The 11,439-nt window shown below is 56.5% G+C and overlaps 2 protein-coding genes across 8 annotated transcripts in view; one reads left to right on the top strand and one right to left on the bottom strand.

Annotated features, from left to right (window-relative positions):
- Positions 1-209: 209 nt before the first annotated feature.
- Positions 210-4,492, top strand: PGLYRP1 (peptidoglycan recognition protein 1). The gene is made up of 3 exons (XM_058428542.1): positions 210-504; positions 3,546-3,667; positions 3,773-4,492. Exons 1-3 carry the CDS (start codon positions 218-220, stop codon positions 3,952-3,954), a joined length of 591 nt encoding a protein of 196 aa, XP_058284525.1. The 5' UTR covers positions 210-217; the 3' UTR covers positions 3,955-4,492.
- The window catches only part of CCDC61 (coiled-coil domain containing 61), a 28,535-nt gene continuing 21,587 nt past the window's right edge, over positions 4,492-11,439 (bottom strand). For all 7 annotated transcript variants that reach the window (XM_058428539.1, XM_032177085.2, XM_032177086.2 and 4 more), the window contains 9 exons: positions 7,962-8,172; positions 7,776-7,858; positions 6,980-7,149; positions 6,810-6,885; positions 6,357-6,496; positions 6,134-6,212; positions 5,899-5,956; positions 5,043-5,115; positions 4,492-4,902 (listed from right to left, as the gene is read on the bottom strand). In XM_058428539.1, the coding sequence (XP_058284522.1) occupies positions 4,805-4,902; positions 5,043-5,115; positions 5,899-5,956; positions 6,134-6,212; positions 6,357-6,496; positions 6,810-6,885; positions 6,980-7,149; positions 7,776-7,858; positions 7,962-8,172 (988 nt within the window). In that variant the 3' untranslated portion in view covers positions 4,492-4,804. The remainder of the gene's footprint in view (positions 4,903-5,042; positions 5,116-5,898; positions 5,957-6,133; positions 6,213-6,356; positions 6,497-6,809; positions 6,886-6,979; positions 7,150-7,775; positions 7,859-7,961; positions 8,173-11,439) is intronic.

The raw sequence follows: 11,439 nt of genomic DNA, 5'->3' as shown, positions 1-11,439 counted from the left end.
CATTGCCGTGGGAGTGACCCAGACCCCAACCACAGTGCATCCCGCCCTGGCCCAGCCAGAGAAGGAAGCTGAGTCTGGGGTCTGCTGGGCCAGCAGGAAGTCCCAGCAAGGTGTGAAGCAAGACTTTCCAGGCCACTCCCGGAATCCCCCAGGAGATAAAGGCGGCCCCTCCACCGGGCGCTCCTAGCGGTCTCCCCGCCCCTGCCGCCCTGCCGCTATGTCCCGCCGCTGCGCGCTGCTTGCCTGGGCTCTCCTCGGCCTCCTTCGACTCGGAGCGGCTCAGGAGACAGAAGACCCGGCCTGCTGCAGCCCCATAGTGCCCCGGAACGAGTGGAGGGCCCTGGCATCAGACTGCGCCCAGCGCCTGAGCCTGCCCTTACGCTATGTGGTGGTGTCGCACACGGCGGGCAGCAGCTGCAACACCCCAGCCTCGTGCCAGCAGCAGGCCCGGAATGTGCAGCACTACCACATGAAGACACAGGGCTGGTGCGACGTGGGCTACAAGTGAGTGTGGCGGGAAGGCACGGGCTGGACTGGGGACCCCAGGGGCAAAGGTGTGCAAGTGCCCGCCAGCGGGACTAGTTCTAGGCCCGGTGCTGAGGCCACCTGGCTGACACCCTGAGCAGCTTACTGAACCTCACAAGGTCATTTCTTCCTCGGGTCACCACGTGGGCCGGGGCAGGTGCTCACAGCACAAAGATGCGTGAGGAGGGGGCATGGGCTGAAATCTAAGCCCCTCCCGGGAAGAAGGGGCAGCCTTTGCCTAATGCACACCAAGGTGTCCGCGACGCCTTATGAAGGCGCCCCTTCCTGATGCCTGGTGCCTTTGTTAGGAGGCGGAAAAGCAGGCTGACCCAGTGCGGAGCTGGGTTCCAGGGTCAGTCAGCTCAGCTTATTGCTGGCTGAGGCCTGGGGCGGGTCCTCCCGGCTTCAGCTTCCTCCTCGGCAAAGTCAGTGGGATCGCGGCCCATCTGCTCCTTAGATGAGCCAATACAGGCAAAGCACCTAGGAACTGCCTGGCACACGGGGGCCCGCAAAGCCATGGGCTATTGCCATTAGGCACCTACTATGTGCCAGGCAGTGTGCCAGATGTGGCATGGAGAGTGGCGCCACTCTAGCTTCCTGGGGTTGAAAGACCAGCAGGGAGAAACAAGCCAAGGCCACAGGCGAATTCAGACGGTGACAGAGGGATGGATAAAAGGAAAGAGGTGAGGGAGGGTGACCTCAGGCTGGGACCAGACCCACACAGGCTCCTTGGAAGGGTGGGGCAAGGGAAGGCCTCCCTGAGAGTGGCTGCCTTGGCTCTGGGATGGGGGAGCAGACAGAGGAGTGCAGGTGGCAGGGGGTGCTGGGGGCAAAGCCAACGGGGTTGATGGGGGGGGGGGGGGTCCCGTGGGAAGGATAGGGTGGCTGAACATAGCCGGGGGAGCGGAATGAAATGAGGAAAGGGCCGGACCAGGCAGGGCCTTGTGGACCACAGTGAGGACTCCAGCTTTTACTCCGAGATGGGAGCCATGGGAGGCTTCCGCCCACAGACCACGGACCAGGGCTAGTGTAGGTACAAGAGACTCCCTCTGGCTGCCGTGGGGAGAACAGACTCTAAGGGGTGCCAGCTGAAGCAGGCTGAAGCAGGTCCCAGGCCATGCCTACCAGCTACCTCCTCCTTATAACGGGCTGCAGTCCAGCCTGAGGGTTTCCACAGGGAGGGAATGTTTGAATCCTGCAGGCTCTCAACCCAGGTAAGCATCAGAATCCCCTGCAGAGCCTACTGGAGGTACACGCAGGTCCCAGAGCCCCTTCAATAGACCCCACCCAGAGGGCATGTTCTCAGGACCTCCTAAGGCTGTGTCTCACTCACACACACATGCAAAAAAAACCCACCCAGAGAAGTCTAGAAGTTTCCAAAGGTATTCCCAGCTCTTCCAGTTGAAGATTTTATCAAAGACTCCAACTTCAACGTTTTGTTTCCAAGACTCAGGTGCTCCGATTCTAAGTGTTCCCATGAGGTCACGAAGGCCAGAGCCTCGGGTCCACATCACCACATACAGAAGCAGCTGCTGTCTGGCCCTCAGCTTTTAGGATTCAGAATCTGGTTCTAACGTTCTGAATCACCTTTCCATGTCACGTCACGTTCTCTCTCTGAGCCTCATTTCTTCACCTGTAAATGCGGCTTTTGACTGTACCCGCTTGGCGATGGTGACTGAGGTTTAAATGAGCTGTATTCATGCAACAAATGACCAGGGAGAACCAACCACCCCTGACCCCACCACCATCATGCCAGGCTCCAGGAATATGGCAGGGCCACAACCAGCCAGTCCCAGCAGCCAGCATCACTGGGGCCAGATTCTGGGAGCTGGCTTCCTAAGCAGCAGATTCAGGTCTCGAGATTCGGAAGTTCCAACATTCTGTGCGTCATTAATGACACTGTGAGTGCGAGGGCTGAGTTGGCACATACTGCAGCTCCAAGGCACTGATCTTCTAGTTCATTCCCATTTGCCAAGTCAGACACGCTCAATCAGATGTGCTGAATGAATCAGCCTTAAGGATCTGCTGCCAGGCTTGGAAACCTCAAAGAGGCAGGTGCTGGGGCTCCAGGGTTGGTATCTGGTTATGACCCCAACTTTGAGTTTCTGATCCTGTCCCACAGTGGACCCCGAGGGCAGGAAGCAAGCTGGGGCAAGGGCAGAGTTCTGAGAGGCAGGGGGCTCTGAGGAGCTTGTACAAATTATGCCGCTTTCTGAGTCTCTGCTCTCTCTCTGCTTAAGATGAGGATGATAAGAGTCCTTGCCTCGGCCGGGCACTGTGACTCATGACTGTAATCCCAGCACTTTGGGAGGCCAAAGGCAGACAGATCACCTGAGGTCGGGAGTTCGAGACCAGCCTGGCCAACATGGTGAAACCCCATCTCTACTAATAATACAAAAATTATCCGAGTGTGGTGGCACATGCTTGTAATCCCCGGTACTCAGGAGGCTGAGGCACGAGAATCGCTTGAACCCAGGAGGCAGAGGTTGCAGTGAGCTGAGATCACGCCACTGCACTCCAGCCTGGGCAACAAGAGTGAAACTCCGTCTCAAAAAAAAAAAGTCCCTGCCTCAGAGGGCTGTCCTGCAAGGATTCAGTAAAACAAGACTTCCACAAATCCTCTACAGAGGCAGGAGAGAGCAAGGCACAAGATCACGTGGGTGGGGACCACAGAGGCCTGGTTAAAAACCCCAGCTGTGCCTCAGATGGGCTGCGTGACCCCGGGGCAGGTGATTCTACCGCCCTGATTCTGTCTATATAAAACGGGGGTGGTAGTGACTCACACGGTTGCTGTGAGGATGAAAAAAAGGTGTATGCAGAGCTGTGCTTGGCGCATGGCAGGGGCCCAATAAATGACCACAGTCATTGTTACTATCGTGGGAAATTAATGGGTGAGAAGCATGCTGGGGAAGTTGTGTGCACCATGGCAGGAACAGAGACAGGGTGAGTGGAGGAAGGAGGAGGAGTCCTCCTCGGGAAACCCTCCCTCACTCATCAAGCCCCCCGACCTCCCCATGCAGCTTCCTGATTGGAGAAGACGGGCTCGTATACGAGGGCCGTGGCTGGAACTTCATGGGTGCCCACTCAGGTCACTTATGGAACCCCATGTCCATTGGCATCAGCTTCATGGGCAACTACATGGGTGAGTGACTGTCCAGCCAGTCGGGATGGGGGCTGACACGGAGCCCTACACTATCACTGCCCTTCGGGAAAGCCCCTGCCTAACTCCTACCTCTGCCTCCTCCAGATCGGGTGCCCCCACCCCAGGCCATCCGGGCAGCCCAGGGTCTATTGGCCTGCGGCGTGGCTCAGGGAGCCCTGAGGTCCAACTATGTGCTCAAAGGACACCGGGAGGTGCAGCGTACACTCTCTCCAGGCGACCAGCTCTACAACCTCATCCAGAATTGGCCACACTACCGCTCCCCCTGAGGCCCTGCTGATCCGCACTCCATTCCTCTCCTCCCATGGCCGAAAACCCCACTGCCTCCTTCTCCAATAAAGATGCAGCTCAAAATGTGTTCCTCAGCAGGTCCCACCACACACCTCCCCTCCTTCTCTCCCTCCCACAAGACCAAAGGCCTCCCACACCTTCCCCTCCCAGCACTCTCCTCACTGGTGCTTGGAACCCAGAGGCCCCGGCCCTGAACCAAGACCCCGGAGATCCCAGCTCGAGAGCAACACCACAGCTCAGAACCCAGAGGTCTCAGGTCAGAGCCCAGGAATCAGCACCAAGGTGGCCTGGATGTCACCAACAGGGGGTCCTGGGGGTCCTCCTGGGCGGTGAACCACGCTGCAAGACACCCCCCTTCCCACCACACAGCCAAAGGCATCCTGCGCAGAACCTTTGCTTGGACTCCTTTGGGGACGGGCTGCTCACTACTCCTCCCAGGTCTGCCCTTGCACTGTTTAGAGAGTGTACAAGCTTCTCCTAGGCCTGAGTCCCAATCTGCCTCTGAGGCACAGACACACAGGTCCCAATTATACCCCCCAATTTCTCTTCCTCCACATTTCTCCCCACTCCACCCTCACCCTTTAGTCATAAGCTGAGGGGTCCCCAGGGCAAATATGTTTATTTACAAAATGCACGCATCCCCCCTCCCAGCATGCACTGCCTGGGGAGAGGGCAGGTCAGGGCCTCACACACCTGAGACCCCAGGGGCAGCAGAAGGGGCTGGGCCAGGGCGGCGCCTGGACAGGGCTGGAGGCCACCCTGGCCCCAACCCCCACACCATACCCAGCAAGTGGGTGGGGGATGGAGGGGCAGTACCCCTTCTCCACGTCATGACCGCATGTCCAGTCGGTTCATGTACTCCTGCAAGGCCTTCAGGCGTGCGTCTATTTCGGCCATGTCAGCCGCCTGGTGGTCCGAGCTGTACTCTGTGAGAGCAGGTGTGGGTATGGGGGGCTGTGAGGGGCCTGAAGCCCCAGGGAGTTCCTGGGCCCAATATACCACTGCCCCCACTACCATTCCAACGGGACCTGGGGCTGGGAGAGGGGATGTGGAGTCCCAGGCTCACCTTTGATGGGGACGCAGCCCCCGGAGTTGGCCAGAGATTTCTGATGGTGGCTGTGTTCCATGGGGGTAGACTTCTGGTAATGGGGAAGGCAGGAAAAGGGGTCACCCACTGTCCCTCTATTCCTGTCCCCCTAAATCCCACTGGAAATCCTGAGCCTAAGGACCTTGGGGAAAAATAAGGCCTGACATCTACTGGCCATTCATTATATGCAAAATAACCTCCTAATGTCCTCACAGAGCCCTCACCTCACATGTGAGGCGATGCCATTACCAACACTGGTTAACTGATAAACAAAAACTAAGGTACAGAGAGGCTAAAGAACTGCCTTGAATCATACAGCTGGTAAGAGAAGGAGACAGGTTTTAAGACCTGACGGTCAGAAGCCAAAGCCCTAAAGAACATCACCTGCCCCTCATTATTCCTTCTCCAATCTAATGCTCTCAAAACGTGCTGTTCCCAGGCCAGGTGCACTGGCCCAGCCTGTAACTCCAGTGCTGTGGGAGGCTGAGGATGGCTTGAGGCCAGGAGTTCCAGACCAGCCTGGGCAACATAAAGAGACAATACTACCCCCTTATCCTGTCTCAACCCCACCCTCCCCCCCCACCAAAAACAAAGCCTAGTCCCAGCTACTCCGTAGGCCGAGGTGGGAGGATCTCTTGAGCCCAGGAGTTGAAAGCTGCTGTGAGCTACAATTGCCCCACTGCACCCCAGTCTGAAAGAGCGAGACCCACTCTTAAACAAAAAAGCCCTATTGCCAAAGGCATTCAGAGTCGCCTCTGCACCTGATCCCCAGGAAGGAATCACAGGAAATGGGGGCAGCTGTGTTCCAGTGGTTTATGTTGCCCCTTCTACTCACCATATTGGACCCACTCCAGGGCGTTGGGCTGGGAGGCTTCCCACGGCGGCGGCGACCCCTGAGAAAAAGGAGTAACCAAGGACCAGTGGTGGGGAGGCTCTGGTACTTCCCACCTCCCCGACCTTTGTGGTTTCAAGGCCCCCAGGCTCCATCACCCAATTTCCCTGCAAAAGACTGTTTCTAGTCTCCCCAGAAACCCTTTGCAGGTGATCCTTTTCCCAAGTCCAAGTTTTACCCTCTGGAGAGCGACTCAGAGAAATCCTCCAAATCGCTGCAGGAGCTGGCAGACGAGCAGCGGCTGCGGAAACTGTCCACTAGAGGGAGACGGAGGGCGTGAGCTCTGGCCCTCGCTGGCCCCGCCCAGTACCTCCCAGCCCGCCCAGCCCCGCCCCGCCCAGTGCCTCCCACCCCCGCCCAGTCCCGCCTAGCCCGGCGGCCCCGAGCTCCAGGCCAGTTACCTGAGGAGCTGCGGTTTCGGGAGCGGTTAGGGGCGTCCCCTCGGCCAGTCACGGCAGCAGGGGGCCGGGTCTGGCGAGACCAGGAGACAGACGGACCGTCCCCGCTTCCCCCACTGCCTAATCGGTTCCGCTGCTGCTGCCTGGGAAAAAAGAAAGGAGACGCCGGCCTGTACGCCCAACTCCTGCAGGCAAGGGGGTCGCTGCGCCCCTAAAGCTCACAGCCACGCCGGCGAACGCCCGAGGTGACGGGCCTACGACCGGAAAGCATGCAGAAACACAGACGAGGAGGTGGGACGGACGGAAGGCAGAGCAGGCGGAGCAGGCAGAGCAGGCGGGGGTATCGGGCGAGAAGCGAGCAGGTGGCAGAGGATGCGGACTGATGGTGGCGTGGAGAGATGAGCGCCCGGGAGCGGGCACGGGACAGGGGCAGGTGAGGGAGGAAGGGGCACTGACTTCATCTGGATCTCTCTCTGCTTCCTTTCCTTGGCTTTCACAAAGGCCGTGGGGTCGAAGCGGAGCGCGCGACCACCTAGGACGGCGTGGGAGAGGAGGCGGCTAGGTCCGGAGATGGGCCTTGGCAGCGCCAGTGCGTCCCCTCCCTACCGCAGGGCAGGGGCACAGACCTGTGGGCGAGGGCGAAGGGAGCGCAGGGCGGCCCCGACCCCGGCTCCCGCGGCCACTCTCCCGGGATGAGGAGCGCGCGGCGCCGCGGCCTCGCGACGTGGAGCGCTCCCGGGACGATGAGGCCCGGTCCTCCCGCGCCGGGGGCGGCTGCACCGGCGGAGTCCGCCTCCTAAGACCACAGGGGCAGCTGTCAGCTTCCCGCCCGCCCCGACAAATTCAATCGCGAGACTCCTCCCCGACCGCACCTTCTCCGAACCCTCAGGCCTACCCCATCAGCTCCTAGACGTGCACTTCTGGGCCCACGACCCTCTCGATATCTTCCCCCCAGACCTCACCCAAACGCCTAAAACACCCCTCTGTCATTTCCCTACATCCTTTCAACACACCACCTTCAACAGACCCTTCTTTCCGGAGTCTTCCACAACTCCCCGGAAACCCTTCCCAATTTTCCACCACCCACCCCATAAATGCCAGCGGACCTCACCCTGATCCCCCACCTGCTGCGCCGCACCCTTTCGCACCAGGAGACCCTAGGGCCCGATCCCTTTCCCAGTCCCTCCTGAACGCCGCCCCAAGCCTGCGCATCTCCGCACAGCCCGGGTCCACCTTCTAACCACCGCACCCAAATCCTGTCTGGACTCCAGTCGGGGTCCGCTAAGCCCCGCCTCCCCTTCAGCCCCGCCCCCTCCACCCTACCTGGCCCCGCCCCGCCTCCCTTAGGCTCCGCCTCATCAGGCCCCACCCCCCTCAGGCCCCGCCCATCCGCCCAGGTGCCTGGCAGGCCTCGCCTCTCACCCCCTCTTGTACAATGCCAGCTCGCTGGTCAGCGTCTTCAGCCGGGCGCGCAGACTCCGCTCCGATGCCTTCGCCTCCTCGAGCTGCCGGGAGGAGAGAGGGGCGCGGAGGTCCAGGCTGAGGCCAAGGTCCAGGCTGAGGCCGAGGTCCGCGCCTCGCTGGCCACCCCGGGCCCCCGCTGTTCACCTCCTTGGCCAGACGGCGGCAGTCCTGGCCGCGACGGCCGGCCACCCTGTGCCCGAGGCCGCGCTCCTGCCGCAGCTCCAGCTCCAGCCCGCGCACCAGCCCGCGCAGCGCCTCGACCTCCTGGCGCGCCGCGCGCCCGGCCAGCGCCTCCTCGCGCGATCGGCCCAGCTGCGCCTCCAGCTCCCGTTTCTCGGACGCCAGGCGCGACACCCTGGGGAAGACGGGGAGAGAGCGCTGGAGAGAGAAGCATGGCCCCATTCCCACTACTCCATGGGGGTGGGACGCCTCATCATTTCACCTCCCCGGAAGGGGGAACGCAGCTCCATCACTCTCAACTAACCCCATGGGGAGGGACAGGGTCCTATCATGTCCCCTGCGACGTGGAGGGATGTGGTGGTCACATCACCCCCATCCACCTCACGAAGAGGATATGACCCCACCACGCACAGGACACACACACACACACACACACACACACACACACACACACACTCCTCCCCCTGGTGCGGGTGAAGGAGTGGGGACACAGCCATGTGAGCTCCAATTCTAAACGATTTCATCAATCCGTCCACATCCTGAAAGCCTAGCACTGCCTCCCTCCTCCTCCCACCTCGCCAGGCCAGTCTCCCAGTCACGAAATCCTCACAATACAAATTCGATCAGGTAACTACCATGCTCAAAACCCTTCCTTGAGAAAATGTATACACAAGGCTATTCATTGCAGCACAGTCTGCAATAGCAAAAGAGTGGAAATAACCAAAATGTATGTTAAAAGAGAACTAATTGAATTTTTAATACATCTACTCAACTGAGTCCCACAAACCTATAAAGAGGAAAGTAGAGAATCTCTATGTCCTGTCACCGAGTGACTGCTGTGACACAGTGCAGTGCAGACAGTATGTTCAGAATGTCCCTTTTGGTAAAAGAAATGAGAATTATAAATTATGTTTATATTTTCAAAATTATAGAATAAACCAAAATCTATGGGAAAAAAAGGATTATTTATGGGGAAGGGGAAAATGAACAGAAATTGGACCTCTCTGGCTGGACAAGTGGCTCATGCCTGTAATCTCAGCACTTTGGGAGGCTGAGGCAGGTGGATCACATCTCAAAAAAATAAAACCAGAAGTAAAAATAATTTTAAAAAATTTTAAGAAATTGGACCTCTCTGAATGTTCCATCTTTTTCAGTTTTGACTTTGGAACTATAAAAATATTTTATACAAATTAATTAATTAAATTTTAACAAATGCCATCACAAAAATTTTAAAAGAAACTGGCCCAAACAGACCTAACTCTATATCAAAGTTGGTGGCATATTGGAGAATTATAGGAGGTGACTAAAACACATCATTTGAGCAAGTGGGAGATAGCCTAACGCCAAAAAGAACTACAAAGAACTCTTCTTTTTTTTTTTTTTGGAGACGGAGTCTTGCTCTGTCACCCAGGCTGGAGTGCAGTGGCGCGATCTTGGCTCACTGCAACCTCCGGCTCCCGGGTTGAAGCGATTCTCCTGCCTCAGCCCCCGAGTAGCTAGGATTACAGGTGCCCACCACCACCCCTGGCTAATTTTTGTATTTTTAGTAGAGACGGGGTTTCACCATTTTGGCCAGGATAGTCTCAAACTCCTGACCTCATGATCTGCCCGCCTCAGCCTCCCAATGTGCTGGGATTACAGGCGTGAGCCACCACACCCGGCCCTGGAAATGTTAAACTTCATTCAAAATTCAATTATTACTAATTACGCTGGTATTGTTTAAGATAAAGCAAATAAATATGTTATTATCCCTAGAAACTAAGATTTTCATCACAAGAAAAGACATATAAGTAGGTCAAGTGTGATGGCTCACACTTGTAATCCCAGCACTTTGGGAGGCCAAGGTGGACAGATACCTTGAGCCCAAGAGTTTGAGACCTGCCTGGGCAACAAGGTAAATCCCCATCTCTACAAAAATTAGCTTGCTGCCAGGTACAGTGGCTCATGCCTGTCATCCCAGCACTTTGGGAGGCCGAGGCAGGCAGATCACCTGAGGTCACGAGTTCAAGACCAGCCTGGCCAATATGGTGATACCCCCTCTCTACTAAAAATACAAAAAAATTTAGCCGGGTCTGGTGGGGGGCACCTGTAATCCCAGCTACTCAGGAGGCTGAGACAGGAGAATTGCTTGAGCCCAGGAAGCAGAGGGCAGAGATTGCAGTGAGCTGACATTGCGCCCCTGCACTCCAGCTTGGGTGACAGAACAAGACTTCGTCTCAAAAAAAAAAAAAAAATTAGCTTGGCATGGTGCCATGTGCCTGTAGTCCCAGCTACTGGGAAGGCTGAGGCAGGAAGGTCGTTTGAACCCAGGAGTCTGAGGTGACAGTGAGCCATGACTGCACTCCTGCACTCTAGCCTGGGTGACAGGGCAAGACTCTGTCTCTTAAAAAAAAAAATTAAATTAAGTGCAAAAAGAGATACAACTAAACTATATTGTTTAGGGATGCACAGTTCAGCTGGCAAAACCATAAGCAAATCAAGTGAGTGAGATTTGGTGCATTTGGGAGCATGGTTGGGGCAGGAGGGTCTCTCCCGGAAAAAGACATACGGAGGCTAAGGGGAAATGACTACTTTCGATTTTTTTCTCCTTTTTTTTTTTTTTTTTTTCCACATAGAGTCTCCCTCTGTCACCCAGGCTGGAGTGCAGTGGCGTGATCTCGGCTCAGTGCAACCTCCACCTCCTGGGTTCAAGTGATTCTCCTGTCTCAGCCTCCTGAGTAGCTGGGGCTATAGGCATGCGCCACCCTGCCCAGCTAAATTTTTGTATTTTTAGTAGAGACAGAGTTTCACCATGTTGGCCAGGCTGGTCTTGAACTCCTGACCTCAGGTGTTCCACCTGCCTCGGCCTCCCAAAGTGCTGAGATTACAGGCGTGAGCCACTGCGCCCAGCCTCAATTTCTTAACCTGGGTAGTTGTTACATGGACGCTGGCTTTATGATAATTTGTGAAACTGTACATTTATATTTTATACTCTTTGGGGTGTATTATTTTTCACAATAAGAAAGTTAAGTAGTGGAAGTAGTGGGACTCTTAGGCAGGAGGGAGGGGTCCCATCCCAGAGATTCAGGTGTAAATGGTGTGTCTGGAGGAGTCAGGGCCTGCCCTGGAACTCCTCACTGCTCACAAAATTTTTTAAAAAAGAAAATTAGGCCAGGCGCGGTGGCTCACGCCTGTAATTCCAACACTTTGAGAGGCCAAGACAGGTGGATCACTTGAGGTCGGGAGTTCGAGATCAGCCTGGACAACACGGTGAAACTCCGTCTCTACTAAAAATGCAAAAATTAGCTGGGTGTGGTGGCACATGCCTGTAATCCCAGCTGCTCAGGAGGCTGAGGCAGGAGAATCGCTTGAACCCAGGAGGCAGAGGTTGCAGTGAGCTGAGATCGCGCCATTGCACTCCAGCCTGGGTGACAGAGCGAGACTCCGTCTCAAAAAAAGAAAA

Source organism: Hylobates moloch, unplaced genomic scaffold, assembly GCF_009828535.3.
Source record: "Hylobates moloch isolate HMO894 unplaced genomic scaffold, HMol_V3 SCAFFOLD_15, whole genome shotgun sequence".
Taxonomy (NCBI): Eukaryota; Metazoa; Chordata; class Mammalia; order Primates; family Hylobatidae; genus Hylobates; species Hylobates moloch.
This window is presented reverse-complemented; position numbering and strand designations above follow the sequence as displayed.

What these genes read in the sequence shown, in the direction of transcription:
- PGLYRP1 (XM_058428542.1), top strand. Translation starts at nt 218, where the DNA reads ATGTCCCGCCGCTGCGCGCTGCTTGCCTGGGCTCTCCTCGGCCTCCTT. An exon ending in TGGTGCGACGTGGGCTACAA is followed by an intron (nt 505 to 3,545) that starts GTGAGTGTGGCG and finishes CTCCCCATGCAG; the next exon opens with CTTCCTGATTGGAGAAGACG. An exon ending in CTTCATGGGCAACTACATGG is followed by an intron (nt 3,668 to 3,772) that starts GTGAGTGACTGT and finishes TGCCTCCTCCAG; the next exon opens with ATCGGGTGCCCCCACCCCAG.